The sequence below is a fragment of the Equus caballus genome, chromosome 3 (assembly GCF_041296265.1).
Source record: "Equus caballus isolate H_3958 breed thoroughbred chromosome 3, TB-T2T, whole genome shotgun sequence".
Classification (NCBI taxonomy): Eukaryota; Metazoa; Chordata; class Mammalia; order Perissodactyla; family Equidae; genus Equus; species Equus caballus.
In genome coordinates this window covers 19,712,398-19,740,041 of record NC_091686.1, presented here as the reverse complement: position 1 = coordinate 19,740,041, position 27,644 = coordinate 19,712,398, and the positions used below count along the sequence as shown (strand labels likewise).

General features: G+C 36.1%; 1 protein-coding gene across 15 annotated transcripts in view; it reads right to left on the bottom strand.

The window, feature by feature from the left end:
• Window positions 1–1,826: 1,826 nt before the first annotated feature.
• Window positions 1,827–27,644, bottom strand: part of NFAT5 (nuclear factor of activated T cells 5) — a 123,282-nt gene continuing 97,464 nt past the window's right edge. For 11 of the 15 annotated variants that reach the window (XM_023637220.2, XM_070263077.1, XM_023637221.2 and 8 more), the window contains 6 exons: window positions 25,584–25,716; window positions 20,965–21,045; window positions 14,695–14,843; window positions 11,166–13,665; window positions 10,267–10,510; window positions 1,827–9,835 (listed from right to left, as the gene is read on the bottom strand). In XM_023637220.2, coding sequence (XP_023492988.1) covers window positions 10,275–10,510; window positions 11,166–13,665; window positions 14,695–14,843; window positions 20,965–21,045; window positions 25,584–25,716 — 3,099 coding nt within the window. In that variant the 3' untranslated portion in view covers window positions 1,827–9,835; window positions 10,267–10,274. The remainder of the gene's footprint in view (window positions 9,836–10,266; window positions 10,511–11,165; window positions 13,666–14,694; window positions 14,844–20,964; window positions 21,046–25,583; window positions 25,717–27,644) is intronic. The other 4 variants (XM_070263068.1, XM_070263072.1, XM_023637217.2 and 1 more) reach the window with 1 other exon arrangement.

The window sequence follows — 27,644 nt, the reverse complement described above, 5'->3', positions numbered from 1 at the left end:
GCTTGAGAACTGACCTTTGGATATTCCCACGGGAGGTTATTAGTGATTTTGACACAAGCTATTTCAGTAGAGTGGTGTGATGAAAGCCTGAATGGAATGGATTCAAGACAGAATGGAGGGAGAGAAAGTGGAAATAGTGTGTAGGGGAATGTGTGGTCAGAGAAAGTTATTTATCTGATTTTTTAAGAGATAAATTACATTGTAGCAATATATAAGCCAGTGGGAACAACTCTCATAGTGAAAAGATTTTTGATGCTGGAGAAAGAGGACCTATTAAAGGAACATGTCTTTGAAAAAGCAAAAAGATATGGGATCCAGTGCACAAGAGACAGAAGAGCAGACTAGTATCAGGACTAGTAATGCCAATACAAAGTAACTCTTATTAGGCACTTCCTGTGTGCCAGGAACTAAGTAATTTTGCATGGGTTAATTTACTTAATTCTCGCAACAACCTTAAGAGGAGGGTTCTATGTTTGTTTCCACTCTATAGATAAGGACATTGAGGAATGGAGAGGTTAAATAGTGGGTGGGGGAGCCAGAACTCCCCCAAGCAGGAAAACTCAAGAGTTTATGCTTTTAAATCCTGTATTATATTGCCTCCTTAGAAGCATGGACGATGGCACCATGAAATAGAGCACAAGAGCAGCAATCAATACCTCTGTGTGAGAGCAAGATCATGAAGTGTTGCTCTTGAGAAACTGCAGTTGCTTTTATACTTCTGGAGTCCCTGTTGTGTCCCAAGCAGGGATAAATGAGGTTACAGTTGTGTTACAGGCCTGATTAAATGGCTGCTGAGAATTTGTTTTCTCCTTACAAGATGACAGTGCTCTTACTAGCTTGGAGCAAAGCAGGACAACTACCTCCCTTGTCCTGGACACTGTAACTTAAATTACGTAACCCAGGACTGCATCAGCTTTTCTGACAGCCACTTATAGTCCCATCTTCAGATCAGTCTTTTGCCCACATATGCTGTTTTTTAGACCAAAGTCTTTTTGATGTTTATACTTACTAAATTGCGTTGGGTTATTACTCTTTTCCAGCCCTGTTGAAGTCAATACATGCCAAAAGACAACTTTTAAACATACTTAGAACAATGGCAGCATTGTTGAAATATATATGTGGCCTCCTAAAGTGACAATTCATTTAGATGTATACATTTGGATATGATAAAAATTCAGTCACTTTCATAGAATCAACAGACACCATCTTTGATAAGAAGGCATAAGCATAGTGGCTAAAGCAGTGCTTCTCAAGCTTCAGTTATTTCTATGTCATACTCATCATATCCATGTATCATCTGTATTAGTAATTATTTAATATTTATGTTTCATTTGACTCCTATTTCCCCACAGTCCAGTAAGTGGACACATCATATCTTTTTCTAATGCACATGTTTTGAGTACCACTAGTGATATGTTTTTTGTACCACATATTCTGGTAAAAATAAATTTATATACGTGGCAATAACTGCCAGAACAGGAAGAGATTGCCTCGCAATGTGGGACTGAGGGCTGGGGAGGCCTGGTCTTCATCAAAAGCACCACCATGCTGCATGATTTGCTACTATGTGTATGTACTGTCTTACTAAACATGAAACATTTAAACTAAGCAAAACAAACAAAATTCTGTCACGCTAAGTGACTCTGTAGTCTGCCTGGCAAAATGGTAGGCATAAAGTTACTACTCAAAAATATTCCTATATTTCATAACTTTTCCTAATGGTCTTATAATTTCAGCCACATACTTATGCTGCTCAGAAGTGACATTCATGTATACAAATTCATCCACAAAGTTTGAGAGAAAAAAGACAGTTACCCACCGCAAAATGAAAACTTTCATTGTTTTATTTTTGACTGCAGCTGTTTACAGAAATATAGTTGCGAGTATACAAATGTTCCAATAGAAGCAAAATATCTTTTTAATATTTAACAAGTTATCACAGATAGCTAAAAACATAGATGCAAATGAAATTCCCCCAGAGAACAAACTGAAAACATCTGGTGTCAGTGCTCTGAAATCCCAACTAGGAAAGCCTTATGCACAAAAATGTAACCCTTATGTCATTGCAGGACAATGGAAGAAGGCAGTTCAGTGGTTGATCAGTGTGCTCAAGCAAACAAAATTAAATTAAAAAATTTCAATGGCAGAATGGTAGCTAAACCACTTGAGAATAGGTTAATGAAATATTTGTAGTATATGTATTAAAAGACTAAGTAAAAGAAGTGAACGAAACTCAGTAAAAGCTGTGAAAAGGAGCAGGAACTATTTGGAGCTTATCAATTAGAAGGAAGGGAACAAGGTGAGCAGATACATTCATTAGATCAAAAGAACTCAGTTCAATGCCATTGGAATCAGTTTGTAGCTACTGGATCCATAAACACTTCAGTGCAGGACAGTTCCTTCTTGGGCACATTATTCTGATTCCAAACTCACTCTCAAACATCTGAGATGGTGTGTGTGTGGCTGTGTGTGTGGCTGTGTGTGTGTGTGTATGTATTTTGTCCTGAGGTTCATTAGCTAAAATAATATTAATGAGCAATCCTTACAAACTATCTCAAATTACTTCTGCGAAAAAAAAAGCAGGGATGATATGGGTAAACACGGGGCTTTTAAAGGAAATATTACAAGTTGGAGTCGAATAGAATTGTGGTAGAATGCTTTGGGAACAGAAATATATTATGCCATACAGTGGGGAAGAGGGGAAAGGGAACAAGAAAGGAGGAATGTAGCTAGAACATCTCCCAACAGTTTGCCTGTGTATTTGCCAGCACCAAAGTTTGTAGAGTAAGCCACTTACATTCCACCGCTAGTCTTAAGTAAAGACAGTAGTGGCAATTTTTATAAAGTGAGTATACAATGATTTTTATTTTGAAATGTTCATTTTTCTTTCATGAGTTATTTAATCGGTAATGAGTAAACAGTGGGAGGAAGATGAGAACAATTATGGAGGTATTGTATTACACAGGAAGATTAAAATGCATAAATAAATCTACTTCTGTTGTGGTTAGTTTATATTTACCATGATGCATACAATTGAGAAGGGAGAAATGCCCAAATTATATGATGCATTGTCTTGTTTGATACTTATTTTAGTAAGTAACTCCTGTCTGAAGAATAAGTTCCAAGCATAGCTATATCTCTACTGCATCAGTTCTCATACAAAGCAAGCTACTTTTAAAGAAGTTTTAAGTATTAAAAAAAGAAATTAAATAAGGTGCTTTGTTGACCTGGCCAGCCATCTTGTTTAATATCTCAGATACAAATGTAAATACAAGGAATGATAAATAATTTTGTTCTGAGAGTTGGTCTAGCCAGACCAAAACGGTGGTCTGCTGGTAAAGGAAGAGGCAATGAAAAGAGAGCTTGTATTATCACTGCCCACAACATACCCATTTTATGGGTAAACAGGAGACTTTAGCACCCGTCAATTATGGTAGCTACTTAAATGTCATGATAATTAAAAGAAATATAAAACATTGCACCTATATATTTAAATCAGTCATGCAATGTAAACTTTTTAGTAAGTGGTAGGAAAATGCCAAACTAAGTTTACTGAATTATCAATAACTAGACTAACTGTATATGTACATAAAATATACTGTACTTCTATAGGCAGCACTGAGAATAAATTATCATTGCCAATAAATGATTATGGATAACCAGGTTAAGCTGAATTTACGTAAAGAACAATGTATAACTGTGTCTGTATGAGTGAAAAAAACCTTTCTAGACCTTACTGTATATAGTTTACACCAGAGGTTCTCACACTTTAGCATGCATCAGAATCACCTGGAGGGGCTGTTAAAACAGATTGCTGGGCCCCACTGCAGAGTTTCTGATTCAGTATGTCTAGGCTAGGGCCCCCAAATTTGCATTTCTAAATAGTTTCCAGGTGATACTGATGTTGGCTGGTGAGCTGAGGACTATGCTTTAAGAACCACTGGTTTATAGATCCTATATATGTAGAAAACTATATACTATAATATTCTTATGTACATGACACAAAATATATAGGAAGAGGGCTGGTTTTAATTAACTCTCTAACATACAGATTAGCAAGGTGAACTAAATATTTTAATGCTTCTAAAATGATTTGCTGAAGTGTAATCATTTCCCCTTATAGTCAATTACATTGAAGCCTTAAGTCCTACTATACAGTCCTTTTAGAAAATATTCTCATAACACTTATACCAAGCTGGCTATTGAAAATAAAAAGGGATGTAAATATTCTAAATAGTTAGGATTATTCATTAAGAAGGAATCATCACTATACAGCATTCTTGCTTCTTTGGAATGATTAAAGTGCATAATATCAATGGGGTATTGAGAGTATTGCATAAAGGTTTGCAGTCTTCAGTGCTGCTACCAGTCATGGAAATGCTCATGTGGGGAAAGCAGCTCTATCTCAAAGCTCCTGCTATCCTGACCTGTTGCTCATGGCCCTTTCTTCAGGCCACATCACTGTGGTAAGAAGCTGGAACATAGGCAAAATTAACAAATACCAGAGGGACACTCAATTCAACTGTATCTGGTTAAAAGAACTATTAACTAAGATAACTTAGTTCTGGAGGGATTTAGACATAACTTTTTCATTTCCTTTGATACAATTTTTCATAGGCAGATTGCTGAAGTTCAGATGGGCAAGAAGGGCACTATAATGAATTACTTGGCCCTGTCCAGTTAGAAAAATTGACATTACCAGGGTTTTCCTAAACTATGCATTAGAGATTTATTTTCACCATCTAATTAAGATCATAGAAGATAATTTAAACACTTCTTTCCTGAAATTTAACTAAACACATTTGTGTGCATGAAGTCCCACAGGTAGTAAAATTTTCATTAGCATTCAGATAAGACTATTGTTGGTTGGTTGAGATGAAGACAAATTCAGTTAATTTATATAAACCCTAAACTACTAATTCTGTGATCTTTTACTTACTCTCCCTCAAAGGAACAATTCTAGTAATGCATCTTTTCTCTTATTCTTATGCCAAAGGGAGTTAGAAACATAAAGTTTTCTATGGTGATCGAGAAATGGAGAAAAGAATGACTAAATGGAAAAATTGAAAGTTGGGACCTAATAAAATAATTTGTTTATGTGTTTTTGGCAATAGTAAAAACTGAAATTACAAGAAAGGGGCACTATCATGGTAAAAAGGCACTTTTCCATAAGCATTTAATCTAGATATAAAATACTAAATTAAAATTTTTTCCTGAAAGAGAAAGTTGAGTAAAAACAATTTTATTAATAAATGAGTCTAGAATGGCATGAAAATAAATGGGGATTTATGAAGTAATTAGATCACTGGACAATTCACAAACGATACTATAGGTACTGTTTTGATATTTACTACATTATGAATATTATCTCCATGTTTAGCTCTAGTGACACACAGAAGCAGAGAAGAAAACCCCTTTTTAACATGTTATAAGATTCTACTCGCCCACTTACTAGGGTGGATACTCTGGGTTATTTTTTTAATAAAGCTGCTGAACTCTACAGTTTCTCTTTCATTAAGGCCCACCATATAGCCAAAGGCATGCAGATATAACATGGCTGTCTCGGTTAGGGAGGAAGCCTGTGATCATGAAGCAGAGTAAAGCTAATAGGTCTCATATAATTTTCAGTTAATTAGAAGAAAAATCAACTAGGAAACAAAGATTAGGACAGAAATTTTCACCAGAAAGATGAAAAGTTCTCAAATTACTCCTAGAGAATATATTTACAAACCATGTTGAATTAGAGATTTTCATTATTAAAGCATTTAATTCTGGTCTTTAACGGTTGATATGTCTAAACAGATATCACTCTTCCAAAACATGTGTCTACAACAGCTTAAATGGTCAAAAGGACTTAGTATCGTAGTTCTTAGTTCTAGAGGGATTCAGACATAACTTCTTTCTCATTTTCTTTGACACTATTTTTCCTAGGCAGATTAACTGAGGTTCTGATGGGCAACAAATGCACTACACTGAAATTCCCAACTACACCATATACAATATTACAAAAGAAGGAAGGAAGGACAGAAGGCTGGTCCCTCATTAATACTGCTTCTATAATAAACTAAGCCCTTTCAAAACCTGTTCTAGAAAAACAAAACAAAACAAAACAAAAATCCTGTTCTAGGGAGATTGGTGAAAACAGATTTGTATTGGCTAAAGAACAACATGATACTCTAATTACAAAGGTAACATGATAAAGCTCAGAAGCAAAATACGACTTATAATTATCTTCTCCCATGTTGGTGTGGATATATAATGGAATGACAATAAGGAATAAAACACACATACACACACACTCACACAGACACAGAGATAAGCTCCAAGCATTAATGTGAACTGCTAAAAGCAAGAACAATTGAAGGTAATGATATGAAGGAATAAAATGTGGTTCATAGTTTATTTACGTCATTCTGCCATATATAAATTTAATAAATTGTTGTTTCCAAGGCCTTTGCTGGCTCACAGATTCTCTGCTATAGGTACCTATAACTTATAACAGCAATCTGGAAAACCACATTATCAGCACAAGTATCAACCACTGACCATTGAGCTAACTCTTCAATAAGAAGATAAATACTTTTTGTAACCAAATGGTATATTCAGAATGCTGTACTTAACATTGACCTTTAGGGGTAAGGAGCATTTAACAATGTTAAAAAAACAAAATCGATCATTATTTAATAAGAATATAGTAGCATAGCACAGCCCTTGTATAAATAACCACAAAATTTTTGAAAATAAAAATTGGGTTTTCTGCCTCCATCCAATCAAACCACTACAGTTCAGGTGTATGTTCTGTTCTAAACTTAGATATTATAAAACAGAAAATTGGTCCCTGGTGACTTGGCATTGGCAATCAGCATTTAAAAAACGATAAACCTCTTGCTACATAACAGAACAGAAGCCAGCACACAAGCCAGTCTTCTTGCCCCCGCTTCATCCGTGGAGCAGCGTTAACAAACATTCTAATTGGAACTTGGTCAACAAATAGACTTCCTGAGTCTTCTGTAGAATCTCTGAGAAAAAAATTCAGAAAACTCAGAAATAAACTTCAGCATTTTATTTCTACTTCTTATTTTTATAGCTGCTGGGCAAGCTTTCTGACATTAGTTTTGACCCTCTGTAGTTACAGTTTTGCATTTTAAAACTGAAGCACTGGATTGTGTGGATGGTCCTTCTCATAACCTGAACTATACTGGGTAATTTCTCCTGATAGGGGTTGGGAGAGAAGAGAGATACTGAGAAAAATGCTTTTGGTTCAGAGAATTTATAAAGTAGCTCTGGATATTACAAGATGGGGAAAACATTATTAAAATTACAAACATGGTTTTTTTTTTAGTGTCTTTATAAATAAAAGGCATAGAACACAGAAAGCCAATTAATAATAACAACAATAATAAAATATTAAATATATAGTGAGCAAAGACTGAATGGCTCATTCTTGTGAAACACCATTTGACACAACTGCCCAGATGGGTTTCCTTACTCTAACATTTTGCTGAGTGAAAGATCCAGCAAACACACAGTAAGCTGCCTTTAGCCCACTAATAACATCAAGGAACTGCCTGATGGAATGGCCACAGATGAACAGGTCATTTGTTTCAAAAGATGCTTAAATACTCATAAAGACATAACAAACCCCCCCTCACTGTTATCAGACGCCACGTTGTGGTAGAACATCAGACAAACTCACAAATTTACCACAAAAACGTGTGGCAAAAAAAAGAATAGTTTATATATATGTATATATATAAATTTCTATATTTATGCCAATGTACTCACTCAGTACAAATAGCAAAATAGTATACCATTTCCTAAATACAAAATATAGCTTTCCAAAAAAATGAAACACACATTAGATATAAACCATCCAAAACTTGAACGATTGAAAACTGTATTCAAAATTAAATGACCCAGAGTAGGTCTCTTTCTGAAAAGTTCCCTTCATATCGGCAAGAAGCCTGTACTACTGAAAACGTAATTCAATGCCTCTCAATCAGAGAGAGAAAGAAAGAAAGGGCTGGGGGTGGAGGGAAGAATATATGAGAACAAGAAGAAAAAACAAATTAGAAGAACACAAAGAATCAAGGAAGACCATCACGAAAAGGGGGAAAAATCTGGCTGTATAAACAAAACCAACACCACAATTCCACAAAGTTCAACTAAATACATAGGATAGAAAAACAAAAGTAAAAGAACAAACAGAAAAGTAGCCTTCAACAACCATTAACAGGCTATTTTTTGTACACTTAAAAAATAAATGAAACGGACAAGAATACCAAAACATCTTATCTACATATAGAAGCCACACACAATTTGGCCTTAAACTGTATTAACAGCTTTCTACATGCCGAAAGGAAAAGAAGACATAAGCATGTGTCCAGACAACAGGTTGTAGTGAGAAGCAGGCATCCCATGGGTGGCAAGAACACCCAAAACTGTGTAACTAATGCTACAACTGCAAGTTCTGGAGTGTGTTATTTTGCTCTCTATAGATGTAACACAAGTTAATTCTTCATTTTAAGTCAATGATATGACCCTGTAAAGCCTAAGGCTTGTGGGAACCATCAGATAAGTGACCACTTCAAACTGTAAAGCACTGAGGTGACAAGTGAATTACACTCACTGCAGCTTAGAGAGAAGTGATGTTTCAAGAAATTTTACTTTGCCTTTTTTTAACTTAAAACTTATACTTTCTTATTAGAGGGAAAAATCTGAAGACTTCAGAACAGCACCGTTCACGGAAAAAAAATGCATTGCTTCTTGTTTCTCAGGAATCAGCTCCCCTCATTCCTGAAAGGGTGCCCCACCCCTCTGTTCCCACTTGTGCTGCAGGAGTTACTGGGTTACCCCAGATCAAAGTGGCCTTTTTATTTAAGTGGCTACAGGGTCACAAAGCTAGTAGTATATTACCAGTTGTCTAAAATAAAGTGAAAAGGAAGGGAAGAATAATATAGATGAATATAAAAAGGGAACATTGGCCCAAGATTGGGTTAAGAAGAAAACAGACTCAAATTACTGTCAGTTTAAACTATTGTAGGAGAACATCAGAACATAATTTGCCATATATTATCCCCCTCATTTTTTATAGAGCAAGATGATTATTTTTCTATGCACAGTTATGGCTAAACCCCTTAACAGAAATACAGAGAATTAACAACTCTCTAAAAAATAAAATCAATAGCATTCCAGCTGTTCCCAGTTTATAAGTGTGTTGTCTGCCTTTGTGATAAACAAAGAGGCCTCTTATCTGTGTAGAGCTCTTAATACAGCTTACTTGTCAAAACGCTATCCCCTTCAGTTTCTCCATAAAAACTGAAAAAAGATTTCCTTCACTTTGGCCAATAGCTGTGCTTTTTATGTTGAAAAATCACAGCCTTAGTTACTATTTGAACTTTCGTTTTTCAAAAGGCTAACTTGACTAGAACAATGTAGGAAAGAAAACAGTGAAGAACAAAAGTAAACATGATAATATGAATTATTTCTTAATAGCAATAATAACTGAGCAGTCCAGCTTTTGAATTTAAACTGAACTTTTAGAGAAACAGTGCCTAGGAAAATAGCAACAATTAATCCTGTCAGCTGGAAACTCAAATAGATTCTCAGTCATCACTGTTATTAGGAACATAAAATATGAAGATGTTAACAATGGTGGCTAATCACTGCAACAGGCAGGATAGGTGTGCTCTTTTGCAGTCAGAGTAAAATCTATCCATTTACTCAATCACAGTTTTTCATATTTTGTTTTGTTTTTAAAGTAACAGTTCAATAAATCCTCATGAAATCACAAGATCTCAGGACATCTTGGAATCAGGATTTTCTTCATGGAATTCTAAAAAAAAAAAGTTTAATATAACTCACTAGGGAGAGAAAGCATTAACAAAATTCCTGTCACCCTGAATGATCCCAAAGTATATTACAGTATTATAAATGTTACTTTATCATATTTATACTTCCACAGACTTTTCTGACTCAACATTTATTTCTTGAGGCAGGGAGAAATGAGATATAATTATATCCAATATATAGTACATTCATCAGACATTCTGTCATTCCAAGGCAAAGAAGCTTAGAGCCAGAAGGCATGCCCAGTATTAACAATATGACTATAAATTATCATTCAGAGTAGAAAAGTACCATCTTGTGAGAAAGCCACACTTTAAAAGATCAGAGTCTAAACAGTGTTATTACCTAACTCAAATCTGTTAAGAATAATAAAATTTACTGATGCTTTTCAATAAGAAACCAAAATGCAATACTTACACATCCAGTTAAAAGGAACCAGTCAAGTTGTTCCCTTGGTTTTGCAATGAAACAAGCAAATCCATCTTTTCAATGTTCTGGTTGGCGTTTATAGAGGTTGCCAGTGGAGAATTCTCTGGCATTTGCTGAGAAAGAAGTGTCGTCACAGGTGGCTGGCCCTCATTTTGTGGTTGGCCTGGCTGACTTATGGCCATCAATTGATCTGGCAATGTAGCTGGTCCAGAAGTTAAAAGCTGACTACAGTCTGCAGAGACATTTAAAATAGAGAAGCTACCTGATTAGTTACTTTCTGTTAAGAGTTGTAAAAAGATACTTATTAGTTGCTGGAGGAAATTCATTATTGTGTTCACTCAGTATAGAACTAAAAGTGAGGCACTTGACAGCCCCCCAAAAAGGTTTTCACCAAACAGTACTGGAATTCACCTTAGGTTTCCTCTAAGCAGTATAAAAATACAACTTTGCTTAGTTATCATCATAAGTCCTATATAATTTCCTTGATATATAAACATTAAAAATGGGTTTCTGCCTCCTTGGAAATTGCTTACTTTAATTGGCTGAGATATTTTCTGTCATTCTTACTTCATTTTCCTTTCAAGTTTATAGCTTAAAATGGTAAACACATACATTTACATACATCACCACATTTAATCCTCCCAATATCCTTGTCAAGTATGTAATATTACCACCACTTTAGATGTGGAAATTGAAGCTTATGTATGTCAAATAACTTGCCTAAGATCTCATAGTCTGTAAGTGGTAAAGCTGGGACTTGGACTGAGTTCTAACTATAATTTGTGCTCTTAAAACCACTGTGTTTTGTTTCCTTCTAATAATAATAATCATCTGACCATTTCAACCAATAACATTTAAGAAATGAGAAATTAGAAGGAGTTTCTTACTATTTTGAATGCCAAATAAGAACATTCCTGAAGTCTGTTGAGATGAGCCAGGAGAATTCTGTAATTGGTTCATTGTGCCTCCTGTAGTGTTGTGAAATAAAGTAGCCTGTGGTTGAGGTGAAGATGTGGCCCCTTGGATTCCTGGCATGTTGTTCTGAGGGGAATAAAGAGGAGACTGTTGCATGTCTTGTTGGTTTATACTGGTCTGCAATGCAGACATGGATGCTGGAGAGAGGAAGAGTGTTACTTGCTGTTCTTGAGAACTCGATGACCCTTGGACCAACTGAATCTGAGGAGAGCTATGGAACAAGGAGGTCTGTGATGATTCAGATTGGGTAGGACCTGGGTTCTGAAGTGAGGAAACTGTGGGCTGGTTCTGAAATTGCATGGGCTGCTGCTCTTGATTCATTGGGGTCATATTATTTTGTTGGTGAAAAATTGACTGGTTCTGTTGCTCCTGATTAGCCATTGGATTTTGACTTGGGTTGAATATCATATTTGGTGGTGGTTGCTTTTGAGATGCCATTGTAGCCATCGTATTCTGATTACTGAATAAAATGCTCTGCTGTTGTTGCTGCTGTTGCTGCTGCTGTTGCTGCTGCTGTTGCTGCTGCTCCTGGGATGGAGAGTTACTCTGGATGGCAACTATTGAGTGCTGTGACTGGAAAATTGCTCCTTGTTGGTTTTGAGGCATTGGATTAGGAGGAAGGGAGCCCAGGGACACCTGAGGCTGAAAAAGACCTTGCTGGGAGGGTTGTGCCTGTTCTTGGGAGAGCATAGGGGTCTGGATGTGTGATATTGGAGACTGTTGTTGGAATGCAGCTTGCTGTTCAGTATTTGATGTTGACTGAAGTGGAGAAATTGAGTTCTGAGCTGCAAAAAATGAAATCTGTTCTTCTTGGGCTACCGTGTTAGTTTGGAGATTATTCATTGGACTCTGGGAAAGAAATATGTTGGCTGACTGCTGGTCTTGAGGAACAGAAGAGCCCTGTAGCACAGCCATGGTACTTTGAGAGTGAAACATTGGAGGCTGCATTTGTTCAGAGGAAGTTGTAGAATTCTGACTGTGGACAATAGGACTTGGACTATGAAAAATAGAACCTTGAGTTTCCTGGGAAAGGTTCTGAGCATCAGCAATAGGATTTTGAGGATGAAAAAGCTGAGCTTGTGAATGAGAAGACTGCTGCAAAAAATTCCCAGATTGGAGTGACATCATCTCATTACTTTGCTGGAATAAACCATTACCTTGTTGTTGGCCACCAGTATTCTGAACACTCATCATACTCTTTGTAGAGGAAAAAAGGTTAACTTGAGGCTGATTGTCTCCACTATGTTGCATTTGGACCATGGTCTGAAAGACACTGTTCTGAATCTGTTTTGCTTGTACTCCAGTTTCTTCTCCGTCTCCTGAACTTGATGTCTGAAACATGGTAGTGCCAGGGGTTGCAACCTGCTGTGTGGTGGTTGTAGCAGTTTCATTTCCAGAAACTGCAGGAGGAGAAGAAAACAATTCACATTGCATTTGCATATCCTCATTGGTAGATAATGCACTCATCATATGAGAAGTCTGCTGGTAAACTGGAGATTGCTGAAGGTTTCCATTTGCTGAAGCAGTTGAAGGAAATAACTCTGACTGAATCTGGGCAGCTGCCTGGCAGATACTCTGTTGCATCTCCATCACCATTGCAGCTGATGATTCCATCACTTGCTGTTGCTGCTGTTGTTGTTGCTGATTAGATAATGTGTTTTCGGTCTGTGGGTGAACACTTTCAGCTCTTCCAGCTATTAAATTATCTGGTCTGGTATGGACTGCTGGTTCTGTTGAGGAAAACATTCCAGGGCTTACGCTATTTTGAATTTGACTGACTTGTTGAAAAATGTCTGCACTAAGCTGTTCCTGAACATTGTCATTACCATCTGGAGCAGAAAATAAAACTGAAGATAACTGTTGTTGTGCCTCTAAAACTTGTTGGACCAAGTCAACATTTCCACTGCTGCCACTAGCAGTACTGCCTGTAAAACTTCCTGCTTGCAACTGCTGAATCGTACTCTGCAGTTGACTCACACTATTTGCTGATGGGAAAATATTTGATGAGATCTGCTGCTGTAGAGTCTGTGCTTGTTCTTGTAGTGGTGACTGCTGCTGTTGCTGCGATGCCTCAGTCAGGTGTGACAAATTAACCACTGTACCATCTGACTGTAATACCTCTCTAGATTGCGCTTCTCTTGTCTGAAACTGTGTAGCCTGCTGCAGTAGTGCATCACTGCTGGGCAGCTGACTAGAAGCAGACACTGCTGGAAAGGTACCAGGTTGTGAAATGTCCTGTGTTTGGATAGTCGTCAGGGTCTCTGGATTGTATGCCTTGGGCTGAATCTGCTGCTGCTTTTCATTTTCAGAAGGTAAGTGGGAAGATGATGACGATGATGAAAAAGACCCATTTCCTGCTATGTTAGAGATATTTTCTAATGTTGGTTGAGTTGATCCAACTGTCTTTGTAGTCTAAAAAATAAAAATTCCCAAATAATATGTACATATAAAGATTAAATGAGCTCATATATTTATCCTCAAAAACTACTATTCTAAAAACATATACAGGACCAATTTTCCACTCTATATTATTATTTGGAAAACAGGTATAAGACTATGATTCTCAGTGATAACATGATGTCTGATTGTCACCAGGATATTTTTTTAATAAGCATTATGTTACTTTTTTTTTTTTTTTTAAGGACTGGCACCTGGGCTAACAACTGTTGCTAATCTTTTTTTTTTTTTCTGCTTTATCTCCCCAAAACCCCCCTGTACACAGTTGTATATCTTAGTTGCAGGTCGTTCTAGTTGTAGGACGTGGGACGCCGCCTCAACGTGGCCTGACGAGCGGTGCCATGTCTGCGTCCAGGATCCGAACCCTGGGCCGCCACAGCAGAGGGTGCGAACTTAACCACTCGGCCACAGAGCCGCCCCCTTAATAAGTATTATAAGCAAAGACAGTCAAATAAGGAAGTAGAAGAATCATTAGCTATTGATATGCTTAGGTCAGTAAGAACACATTAATCCTATGGTTGATGAATTAATAGCAAAGTAAAAAAAATCTCCATTTTGTGGATCATTAGTAACAGGGGAGAAATAGGGGATGTAGTTACGGGTAAAAACAGGGGGCATAGGGGGGAAAACAAGTCAAAAAGAGAAAGAGAGTTATAGGAAAAGACTGGGGAAAAGAAATAAAAATGTCTCATTCTGAAAATGCTAAACCAGTACTTTCATTAAGACCCCACATCCCACAGATCTAGCTAACATTAATTCCTCCCTCGTCAAAATGTATACTGAAAGTCACTTTCCAAGCTATTTTATTGGAGTATAAAAGCATTCACTCTGAAAGCAAAATTTAAGTGCATCCAAAGAGGAACAAACGTGAAGGAAAGAGGGGAAGTAAAAAGCATAAACATGGGGAAAAGAAATCAAACCACTCAAAATATAGCAATTTTTCTATTTGAGTTTAAGATGTGGTTCATTATCAATGTAGCTCACCTTAAAAATAGGAGAAGATCTTTTTTCTGCTGTTACTTCCATTGGAGTAACATCTTCACTCTTAATCATACTGCTGGATATGAGCGGAGTGATCAGAGCATTAGGAAGAATATTTACCTTATCTAAGTTACATCCAGTAGTCTTCATTGCTGCACAGACACACACAAAAGAAAGAAAAGTTTAAAATCATTAAAATCATCAACTATTTCATTCTTTAGTGTGTTGACTATTTGTCATGATTTAAATGTCTATTTTTTGATGTTATGATGGTAGCATGAGATACAAAACTGGTTGATCAAAATGTGCCCTCTCTTTTTTGGGGGCCGGCTCCATGGCCGAGTGGTTAAGTTCGTGTACTCTGCTTCGGTGGCCCAGGGTTTCGCCAGTTCAGATTCTGGGCGCGGACATGGCACCGCTCATCAAGCCATGCTGAGGTAGCGTCCCACATGCCACAACTAGAAGGACCCACAAAATATACAACTATGTACCGGGGGGCTTTGGGGAGAAAAAGGAAAAATAAAATCTTTAAAAAAAAAAGTGCCCTCTCATTTTGGAAGCAGCATGGCTCGAGGACTCCTGGTATGAGCCTGAGACTGGAGGTTAAATATCAACAAGCTTAAGCAGTTAGATTATTAAGCTATACTCCCCAGGACTCTTCCAGGGTGCCATGAATTACACTGCTCAACACGACTAGGATATATTACAGGAACAGCTTGGAAATCTCCAGGAAGTTAAGGCTATTCAATTACAACTGTTACATTCTCCTCTTAGCATATAGCTACCTAGCATGATAAAGTCAAAACTTTTTAAGAGCCATAGGATTGACTGAACATTTCTCTCCTCAACAAAACTCAAGCTTCTCATTAGAAAACACCACCAAGTAACCAAATAGATTTTGCTTTTCTAAATTAGTCTTCGAAAACTTAAATTTGCCAAGTTGACACATGAACACGTTTCTCTTTTAGATAGAACTTAAAAATTTTTCTTTTCAGAAATTTAAGGACTATTTTAAATTTACCAATTAAATTTCCAAAGGGAAATCAGCAAACGTTTTCCACTTCCATCTACTCCCGTTTTCAGGAGTAGTTATATAAGAGATTAGGTAGGTTCTACTACTTCATTCTATCTTCTTTTTCCCCTTGATTTCTTTTCTTTGTCTATTTGAGTCTGCCATTGGCACTTAGTGGAGCCTACTGATATCACTAATCATGGTCTTCTGAATTGAGCACATAGCCAAATTTTGATCTAAAAGTTTACCACTTCTTTGAGACTCTCTGGAGAGAAACATAGACTCCACAGAAGGCATAGCTGTTAAATTTCTTAATTTGATACTGAGAAGAAATCATGGATACAAAAAGGATTTTTAAGTGGTGCATGATATGAGTAGGATAGCTACCTTTGTAAATATTTTAATTTAAAAGAATTTGAAATTTTATGGTCTTACTTCAACTTGTCTCACAGCCAGCTGGCTAGAAACAGTGCCTGTGGAAATTGATTATATTGAGGGAGGGACAGTGCTTATTTAACTTTTGATATTCTATGCTTTATTACTCTGAGAAATGGATTATTTGCTCATGAATACTCTGGGCCTATTTTCACCTAGATTCTACCAATATCACTACAGTTCAACTCACAGTCCAATTTTGACTGAGACAAAACTTCAGATCATGCACAGGGCAGGCATTTGAAAGTATTCTAGGCCTGTCTCACAGGACAATTTGAAAGGCCATTAGTGTTGCTTTAAGTTAATCCTATAATATCCAACTGCTATTCTTGCTTTTGAATTCTATTAGAATACGAGCTCCATGAAGGCAGAGATTTTGTTGTCGTTGCCTGATGCATAGCAGGTAATCAATAAATATTTGTTGAATGAATGAAGAAATGAATGAATTAATCTTACTTTACCTTTATCATAGTCAATTTAGTTTGTTGTAGATTGTTTGGTTAATCTTATAGTGAGTGCAGTGCCACATATTTTCATTAACAGTATTTCTGGTCTAAAATTTTTCAATATCTAAAGACAAGTTTATATTACAGTTCAATTAGAAACTGCATATAAATATCCACTGACAAATAAATGTATCACCTACACAGTTACTGATTATCAGATCTATATACCATTTTCCCCCACATTTATTTAGAGAATAATTCTTATTATCATAGTTTTTTTCCCTTCTGGAAAGTGAAAATAGGTGGAATAAGTTGAGTTAGAGTCTTTTACTCCTCCTAAGGAGACCACTGACAAATAGGTATGTCTACTGGTATAGACAAACAAGAGAAGGATATTTTGTCTAATGCCCACACAAAGATACAAATCTTCCTATAGCCATATGCACAAAGTCTTTCCATGGCCAATGACAATTTACTTTTCTGAGGCCTATTCTGGTCTGCTTGTTGTTCTAGTTCTGCATGAGCTTCAGCTGAAATCCTGCTGGTGTGGCCTACAGGAGTGGAAGGTGCTTCCCTGGGCTGCCTGGTGTCCATTAGGTGAGGGTGAAGGGTACTGCGCCTACAAGAGGGAAAATATTTCTCCTGGTATATTCTCTAGTCTTCTGGTACTAATGGGGTTTCCATTCTATCTCTGCTGGTACTGCTTGAGGTAGGGAAGCAGCTACGTGGGCTGCCTTCTGCCACCGGGTGGAGGTTTGGGAGACTCCGGGTCTGGTTCACCTTCTGCCACTGGACTGCCTTCTGTCACTGGGTGGAGGATTGGGAGATACTTGGTCTGGATCTTCCTCTGCTCTTAGGTGGAGAGCCAGGAGCTGCCAGGTCTGGGTCTCTCTCTGCTGTTGGGGGAAGGATAGGGAGACACAAGGCCTGCTGGCACCACCAGTGCAGGTGGAGGAGCCTGTGTGCTGCTGCCTGGTGTGGGGTATAGGGCATGGGTTGGCCCCCTGGGTTCTGCTGTTGCTGCTCCTACAGATAGACTGACCTGCTGTTGCTGGCATGTGTGAGGTCTGTGTTTTGGCCCTCCTGGGTCCCACTGTTGGCAGATTAGGCCCACTGCTATTTGGCAGGTGTGGGGCATAGGGTGAGTTGACTCTCTCAAGTCCTGCTGTTGTTACTGCAGGTGTGGGTGGGATATGGGTTGGTCCCCAAACTCGGCTAGTGGCTCAGCTGTTGTTACTAGGTACAAGTCATCCTACTAAATCTTTACTAGGCTTTCCCTTTCCTGGCCTTTTGGCCAAAGAGAGCAGATTTTCATGCTTATTTATTGATTTATTTTTTGTCTATGCCAGTTACCACTTTTAAGTTGCAGGCCTCTCTGATGCACACTTCAGAAAACGGGAGATAAAAAGAAAACCCAGGAAACTCATGATGTTGTTCTTGAAGTTCCGAGGTCCCTAGCCAGTCCACTTTCTTCTTTCTATATTTCAAAGTCCTCTTATGATTACTGAATTATTTCCAAGGTAGGTAGTAGATTTAGAAAGGAGGAACAGGGAAAAGTGAGTTTACACTGTCTTGTCCAAGCACCCACAACTGTATCTTAATGAACTTGTAAACAATATTACACGGATTAAGAGATGTTACCGTATCTTTTCTTCCTACATTTTCACCATGTATTTACTGAGCCCTTACAAAGTTCTAGGCACTGTTCTAGGTTCTGGGGATCCAGTGATGAATAAGATGGATAAAGCCCTACTACCTGGAAATTACATTTTAGTAAACAAAGAAAAAAATACAAACAGGTAAAGACTATGTACTACCTAGGGGGTTGGGGGAGAGCTTTTAAGCCAATTCAGAAAATCCAAAAGGTAAATAAGATAGACATATTTAACCATCCCATTATCAATTTAAATTTGTGAAGAATATTGGTATTGATAGTTTATGCCAAACAACTTTTAAACACTGTTCTCTCCTATCTGTGCCAAATAATAACAACTTTTGAAACTTTACTATAGTTTGTTGTCAGCAAGCAGCATTTAGGTCAAGTACAAATATATTTGGTTAAAATATGAATTAAGATTTATAGGAGAGGAAATAATAAAGTCAAAAGAATATAGAGTTTTGGGCGAAATTTAAGTTGCAACCTCTGTCAGTTACTAGCTGTGTGACCTTGAGCAAATCACTTAACTTCTCTAAACCTTGTTTTGTTCATCTGTAAAACGAGATTGAACTAGATTTTCTCTATGGTTCCTCTAAGCTTCTAAACCTTTCCGCATAGCTGCAACCAGTTAGAGAAAAGTAATGCTCTCAACTAGTTTTCACACTCATCCAATTAACCACTCTGTATAAAGCTGAAACTGAGAGAATGCATATCAATACTTTAACCCTGCATCACAGAGTCTTTGAGCAACTAGAGTTTGCACTCACATCTACCTGAACCTATAGAAAACTTTCTATAAATATTCCCAAGAAACTATTAAGAATAGGTTACATTTTACACTTTATCTTATTTAATTTGCATTACTTTTGTGTTAGGATATATATACAATCGGCTAACACTGAAAAAAGAATCATGATGCGTTCGCACTGGACTTAGTATCTCATTGAGTAGTTGTGCAGTTCTCTTCCTTACTTCTCACCCTCCCAAACCCTCTCCAAGGAATTAGAAACCTAGTTCAGAGTGAAATCTTTCGCTATCTGGCCATAATATCGTATTTGGGTATCAAGTTCTAAATCTTATTGTAATTAATGGCTACTTATAAGAATGTTACTTGGAGGATTATTGCCATAACACAAATTTAAAAGTCATTTATGTTGCTCAGTCTTCATCACTGGAGTATACCAAATTAAATCTCCCAGATGGAATGCTGGTGTTATACTAAAGCTCTGATTTCAAGGAATCATAAAAATAAGCCATTTGTCAAGGAAAATTCATGGTTCTAAAAGCTATTGTTATGTTTAACTGATCAGGAATCTCCAATTAATGATACTGTATTTAAAATAACAAAAAAACTTTAACTGATCAGATAGTTTAGTATTCAATTTAATTTTATATCTTCACAAAATTATTTGTCCCATGATTTCAGTTGATAAAATTGTCAAAATAAGAAGGTCTGAACTGTGAAAAAGAATAATATGTGTGTTTGTTTCTTATCCATTTTTTTAGGCTTGTAAGATTCTGATCAAATGACTAAATCATTTCATTACTAAAAATTAAACACTGCATTTAAAACCCTTCAATCTTCAATTCATAATCTTCTATGAGAAGTTTCACACTAGATTATATTAGTATTCCACCAGCTCGATACTCTATGAAATGAGCATCAAGGAATTTTTGGAGAAAAACAAAGACGCTTCAAAGTTAGCAAAGGACAGACCACAAATGTCCCTGACTTTCTTTGATGATTAATTATGGTATTATTCATCTAATAAACATGGTTTGAATTATTTTGCTTAGATGTGTTACCTCACACAATGAAGCTCAATCTATCCTTTTTTAATCCTAGCTAAGTGACCTTGGGAAAATTATTTAAGCTCTCTGGAACCTTGGCTTTCTCATTTATGAAATAAGAATAATAAACACCTACTCCATAGAGTTTGGAAGATTAAATGAGATAATGCCAATAAAGAGTGTGGCATATTACCTAGCACTTAATATATGTTCAACAAACACTAGCTATGGTTATCCATAGCACAGATTTGTAAATTTTCCTGTAGTTGAATCAGATCATCTTAGCAGTTTACTTACTTGTGCATAATTCCTTATGAATTTACTCTGGAAAGTGTTCATGGTCAGAAATTATAATGGCAAGTTACATATGTGAATGCTGAATTTTACTACTGACAATAGAAAAAAATCTACTGTGTTAGATAAAATTTATTAAGTATTTTATGACCCTTAAAAAATATAAGTATTTTTAATTTTTAAATTTAATTTGATTTAACTCAGAAGAAAGAATGATAACTAAAGAACCTAAAGCAACTTTTTCAAGTTCCTATAGTTCATATTTTGGTCTCTTTAGTCTCAATGTCAAGTACTAATCTTATTGGTAGCAAGAAGCTTTATAGACTCTACTTTATATACATGATTGTACTTTATATATACTTTTAAGATTTTTAATATTGTGGAGTGAAAAACAAAATAAAACTCCTCCATTCTAATATATGTCACAGAAAAGTTGTTTATATGGTGAATGAAGGGAAATACTAAGTTGGGAAATAAGTTTCTGCCTTCAGTAAAGTTAAACAAATATTTACTTTACAATATTTAAGATACCCTGCTAAGTGTTCCAAGCACATAAGAGAAAACAAAAGAGTAAGGTTTGCTAGAGAAAATATATAGAATCACCTATTTACAATTTTTGAGAAGAATCAACTTAGTACCTTTCATGGCCTCTTCAAAAGAGCAAGGTCTCGCTGGACTAGATATTTCCTTCTTCACATTTACATTCAAAGCACTAGCTGCTGTTATTAAAAACAAACAAAAAAAGATTAATGTATTTATTTAAACTTACTCATCCTAACAAAATAAGGATCCTGAAATTCTTGAATTGTAACATTTTCTCACAAAGCATCATTAAATTATTTGTTCAGAAGAAATCCTAGGTTGAGATGAGTTTTTATAACCACCAGTCTATGCTCTAAAATTTACCAATCTCCAAGTAGGCAGAAGCATATGCTCACTTACCTAAACAAAACAAAAACAACAGCAAACTTTAAAAATAATCCTTCTGGTAACAGTACACACATTGATGATACCTGAGTAGAAGATTAATATGACTTTTTAAACTTATCAAATGTACTGTTAACACTAGCATGAAAAAAATTCACCATTCACTTACATAAATGACTTATTAAATACTGCTTCAGAAACATTAATTAATTCAGCTATATTAAAAAAACTGTAATGAACATACAGAATCTATAACATTATGATTATTCTTTCTGTAAAGCATTGGAAAAAGTAATCTTTGCTATTATTAATGGAGAATTGCTGGGGTGTAATATCTAGTCATAGCAATTATAGTCATGTACTGCATAACGTTTTTGTCAACAACCAATCAATGTATTGTATATGACAATAGTCCCATAAGATTAGTACTTTCTTTGCACAATGTCAAAATTGCCTAATGATATATTTCTGAGGACATATCCCTGTTGTTAAAAGTGATGTATGACTCTATATGTACTATGACAACTTTAAATTTAATGAGCCTAAGAATAGAGATCAGTTCTGAATAATAAAGTTAAATAAACTCCAAATAAACAGGTTCTTGCTTTAAATGACTATATAATTTTGTCTAAATAGATTTTAATTTCTATTTTGCAATATATTTATTCTATATTCCCTAACTTATTCAAAATGGGAAATGAGTCAGCTTATTTTCTATTTCTTATTCTTGACATGACAATATGAAATGATAGTGACAAAGAGACTATAAAGAGATAGTTAATTTTGAGTAAAGAGACAAAATGTACATACCTCCTAAGAATAAAGTTAAATGATTTATCTCAGCATGCTGCACAGGAGGTCCAACAAATGATATTTAGGGAATTGAATGGAAAAGGAATCCATGGATAATTTTTAAGCATAACATTAATTCTAACAAGTACAGATTTAAAAATAGAAACTAATCTTTGAAAACACTTTACATTTCTACTTTTAAATCAAGTTTTAGTCATTTGTTTTTAGAGCAACAAAAAAATACGAATAAGTATTATATCCCACATTTCTTACAGGAATCACTACAGAGTAACTGCAAAAAATACATAATGTGATTTTTGTGTCTTAGACTGAAGTAAAAAAACCCTAAAGGTGTTTTAATGGTTAAGCAAAGCTTCAGTGACTAAGTGGCAATGAAACAAAGGTTTTATGACTCTGCAAAGTATCTAAGTGCCTGAGAGCATGCACATGTGATGTATTCTTGGCAGCATAGACTCAGAGGGTGTTAGAGGGGCTTGTGTCTGGCAGAATGTGCAGAGCCAGTTTATGCTCACTTGAACTCTTGCCTGGATCCTAGTTTTAAGACCGTGTACCAAGTACCCAAGATCTCAAAGTTTCCTGCACAACTACTCCAGACTATGTGTGCAAATCTTAGGCCTACAGGGTGGACAGAGCTTGGAAGCACTGGTTGGTGCATCGAGGCCCTCCAGGTGTAGGATGGAGCCAGCAGCGGGAAAAGAAGGGTGGCAGGCTGGGCATCCTCTTTCCTCCTGTTGCCATATTCCAGCTTGGAATTCCAAGCAGTCTGAAAATCCTAAATTCAGATCTCGCCTTCCAGACTGTTATGAAGGTATCTTGGTCAAATCAAGAGGATAGGATACATTTTATTTAATGATTTTTTAAGTTTTATTTATAACTTTTAAATAGACAAATGATGTAACAGTTGTCATTTCTACTCTGACTTGAGAGTATTAGGGTGGGTCTAGTTTTAGGTGTTATAATCACAGACCATTGAATATTCAAATATTTAATCAGTCTCCAGATGAATCACAACAGCAACTAGTTTATGTTTTTTTTGTTTTTTGGGTTTTTTTTTTTTTGAGGAAGATTAGCCCTGAGCTAACTACTGCCAGTCCTCCTTTTTTTTTTTGCTGAGGAAGCCTGGCCCTGAGCTAACATCCATGCCCATCTTCCTCTACTTTATATACAGAATGCCTACCACAGCATGGCGTGCCAAGCGGTGCCACAGCTGCACCTGGGATCCGAACCTGCGAACCCCGTGCTGCAGAGAAGCGGAACGTGCGAACTTAACCGCTGAGCCACCAGGCTAGCCCCTAGTTTATGATAAAGAGAGTGCAAATTTTCTATAGCCAAGTTTTCCTGAAATCATATTGTCTCTCATGTACATTTGAAATGATGATTACATTTTATAAAATACAAAAATGTGAAATTATGGGAAGATTCTTTAATTAGCTACATCATAAAGGCAGAACATTGGATCTTATTACAAAGTTTGCTTACTATGTATTTATTCACTTAAGAGTTTCTGAGAGCAATTGCTATCTATGACATACAAAATCCAAGGGGAAAAAACTTAAAAGAATAAGCATATGTTGATTGCCTAAATGTGGCCAAATATAGCCCATTAGTACAGGATTTAAAGAAGAAGACTTAAAAGCTGTTTTATTTGGCAATTTATCAAAGGGCAATTTCTAATAATCAGCATTCATCACTAAGAAATGAGGATTCTTAAAGCTGATGCTAAGTACTTCAAAGTCCTGAAGTTCTTTTTAATTAATCCATAAAAACAAACGAGTAAGAACAAAACCTCAGTATCTTCAGAATAGCAAAAACTTTAAGGCTATTCCCTGACACACACATATACCTCCCTCTTCCCTTCCCATACAAACTATATAAAAGCTCATCAGGAAAAAAGTTCTTATGTATTAATTATGCCATCTTTCTCCCCACACGGGCAAGCTCCTCCTCATGCAAAATATTAAATGCCAATATTTAGTAACTAAGAGTTACTATAATGCTTTAATTACCATTAGTTTTAAATCAAACTTTCTTGGATTTTTGAGGCTTTCCTACTAAGAAAACAATCAAATATTTGGTCTTTGAGTATAAACCAACCTTCTCTTTACTATTTTTGTTGAAGCCAGTATATTATTTCTAAATTTTGCCTTTTTCTGTCTGAAATTTCTACTTGTGATCTTTTATTCTGATACAAATACTAAGAGGAGTTTATTAGTGCCACACTGGGTCATACTTTTGTAGCAAACTGGTGGAAAATAACCAATGTGAAATTCAGACATGATTTTTAAAAAAAGGAACAGATACACTAAGTGATAGAAAGTAATGATCAAGACTACTTAGGGACCGGCCCTGTGGCCGAGTGGTTAAGTTCGCGAGCTCCACTTTGGCAGCCCAGGGTTTGGATCCTGGGTGTGGACATAGCACCAATCATTAGGCCATGTTGAGGCAGCGTCCCACAGGCCACAACTAGAAGGACGTACAACTAAAATATACAACTATATTCTGAGGGGATTTGGGGAGAAAAAAGCAGGAAAAAAAAAAAGATTGGCAGCAATTGTTAGCTCAGGTGCCAATCTTTAAAAAAAAAAAAAATGACTAGTTATAACTCTGTCCTAGCTACTGTTTCCATCACTTTTTATTGCCAGGGCTTTCTTTCTCTAACTTCTTTATAGACTTTGTACCTCACTGAGTCCTGAACTATTTGGGAATAACACATTAATAAATTTACAGATATGGAGGAATTGCTAATTCTGAAGTATGCCTGAGACTGGAATAAACTGACTAATAATAAGCATGGCAGAAACCAAGCCAAGGTCAATGGAACATGTGAAGAGTTTCCATTTCCAAAATGTTCTCCCTGCTTCTCCCAGGAAAAGGCTTCTCTTCTTCAGGCAACTAAATGAATGCAGGCAAAGAACTTGTAAGATACTTCTTTCCCAGAGATGTTCTAAACTTTTAACATTTCAATTGCTTTTATTGCTCTGGTTTCTACAGCATCTATTTTAACTAAATGCTTATTTTGAAAATATTTATTCACTAGCAGTCTTTGGTGTTTTTGATTATACAAATTAGAAAGTGTTACAGGCATGTAACTCTCTCATCACTCCAAGCTTCTCTCTCACCTCTACCAAAATGCATCCTATAAGCTAGCCAGAGTAAACTATTAGCAGCTTCCCAAAGTCGTCACTTTCACCTTTCTGCACATAAGAGGTACTCAATGTCTGGTAATTCTCACTAAGGAATAAGCTGTATGATAACTCTGGAGAGTCTGACTTCAGAGCATTCTTAGCTTTTCTTTTATTATTAGAGCATAAGGCAGAAATGATTCTCTTAACATAAGAATAAAAGCAGTATTTGGTGGCCATCTTCTTAGGAAATAAAGCCATCTCCAAAAAATACTAGTATCAATTCATCTTAGTACACAACTTTTCCTTTTTGGTTGGCTGGTCATCTTCATATCCTTCCAAAGAACTGGAAATTAATTATTCATTTTAGTTTAGAATTTCTTATTTTGACATACCTGGGTCTGGAGTGTAAGTGAATGGCTGAACATCATGAGATCTTCCAGCATTGGTCACTACATATATTCCCACCGATACTGGCAAAGTTATATGTTGGTCATGATATGGGGGAACCTTCACAATAAGATGATTCTAATTTAAAGAAAATTACAAGAGTCAGAAAGAAGCAATATTTAAAATAAAATTTTGAAATAAAAAATCATAATTAAGTACATTTCTTGTTAGCTATAAAGTTTAAAAAGTCTAACTAGGAAAAAAAAAGTTATTTTAAAGCTCAGGTTCACAGGCATGAGGACACTAATCTTAAAATTGCTTTTAAGGTATAATCCAAATGTTTTACAATGGCCTACATGGTCCCTGTCTTGTCAATTTTATCTCATTCCCTTCTCTCCCACCTTGTTACACTCCAGCCACGCTGACCTTCTCAGTCCATTCTTTTAACATACTAACTTCATTTTTACCTCAGAGCCTTTACAACTGGCTGTTCTCTCCCACTGGGATATTCTTCCTTCACTCTTCAAATGGCTAGTTCCTTACCCATTTTCAGGTCTTATTCAAATATTACCTCCTCAGAGAAGCCTTCTTTGACCATCCTATTTTAAGTAGCACCCCTCCCCGACCTAATCACATAATCTCATTTATTTCTAAAATAGCATTTATCACCACCTGAAATTACTGTGATTATCTGCTTGTTTTTTGTCTCTCCAACCACAAGAATGTAACCTCTGTGAGCACCCAGGATGTTCTGTTCTTTATCTCCACGGTTAAGCAACTTACACAAAATACATTCAAATATATTGTTGAATAAAAGAATGAATAAATTTTGAGGAAAAAAATATGCCCTCCAAGCACAATGTCAGTTACCATATGCTCTGTACATTGTGAGATGCATTTCACAATGTAGGCCACTGCTTCCTAACGATTTTAATTCTCCTTTAAAGTCAAATAGGGTTCATTTTACCCAAACCCCAGTAAATCAAAGTTATTTTTTGTCAGAATAGCAGTAGAAGCATCCTTATAAGAAAAGGGAAGAGTTCATAAATGCTTCACTAGCACTTACTCACCAGGACTACATCTTCTTGGAAGATCCTGTGAACCACATTTGACTTACTTTCTTCTTCCCTAGTACATTATAGTAACAGGAAGGAACATCAAGGGGGCAGTGATTCTGTTTTTGTACTAAGGATGTGATATGCAAAAGGCCAATGCTGACAGCTGAGGGTGAAGTCAGTTTGATGATATTTTTTATTTAGTTAGCCTACAGTTGGTTGACTCACTTGAATAGAATATGTGACAAATGAGGCCAAGGTCAAGGTTTCAATTTCTGAGCACTTAATTTGTTTCTAAGCCATCTTAAAACACTCTCTGAAATATTCATATTATAAATAAAGAAATAGCTTCTGACTTATGGCATTAACAGAATGCCTCCTAAGCCCAGTTAGTCATCTCAAAAAAAATAATGCCAGGTAGAAAAACACGTATAACTTTGTGTACATTCACAGGTATTGGGGGTGCAAATATCTGAAAGCGCACACTCAATTGCACATGAGGTCATCCAAAAATGTACCTGCACTGGTCTAACTTCTAAGAAATAGTTGTTATATCTTATCTACCCTCATTTTTACTCTTTTGTTTAAACAATGCAACTATGTCACAAATAGTTAAGGAAATGGTTGAATATATGGACTTGTGAAGTATCCTTCCAGTCTTAAAATTAGTTGACAAACTCTATAATTGAAATTGTTGTTCTGAACGAAAACTTGTTTTTTGGTAATTAGTAACTGAATTAATATCTAAAAGTCAGATGCACACTTTATCAAAAAACTTTTATCCCACTTGCTTTGGAGAGCATATTCAAGCAAACCTAATTTGAAACCTTTTAAAAACCAAATGAACCTATTTTGATACTAATTCTTCATACTTCCTCAATCTGAATCTAGAAATTCTAAAAGTGATTTGAATTAAAAACTAAGTAAATAGTGAATAGTGATAGAAAGTTGTTTTTAAATACTATTCTTACAAATTAAGAGCCATTAACTACTACTGAGCTAGGAGTACAA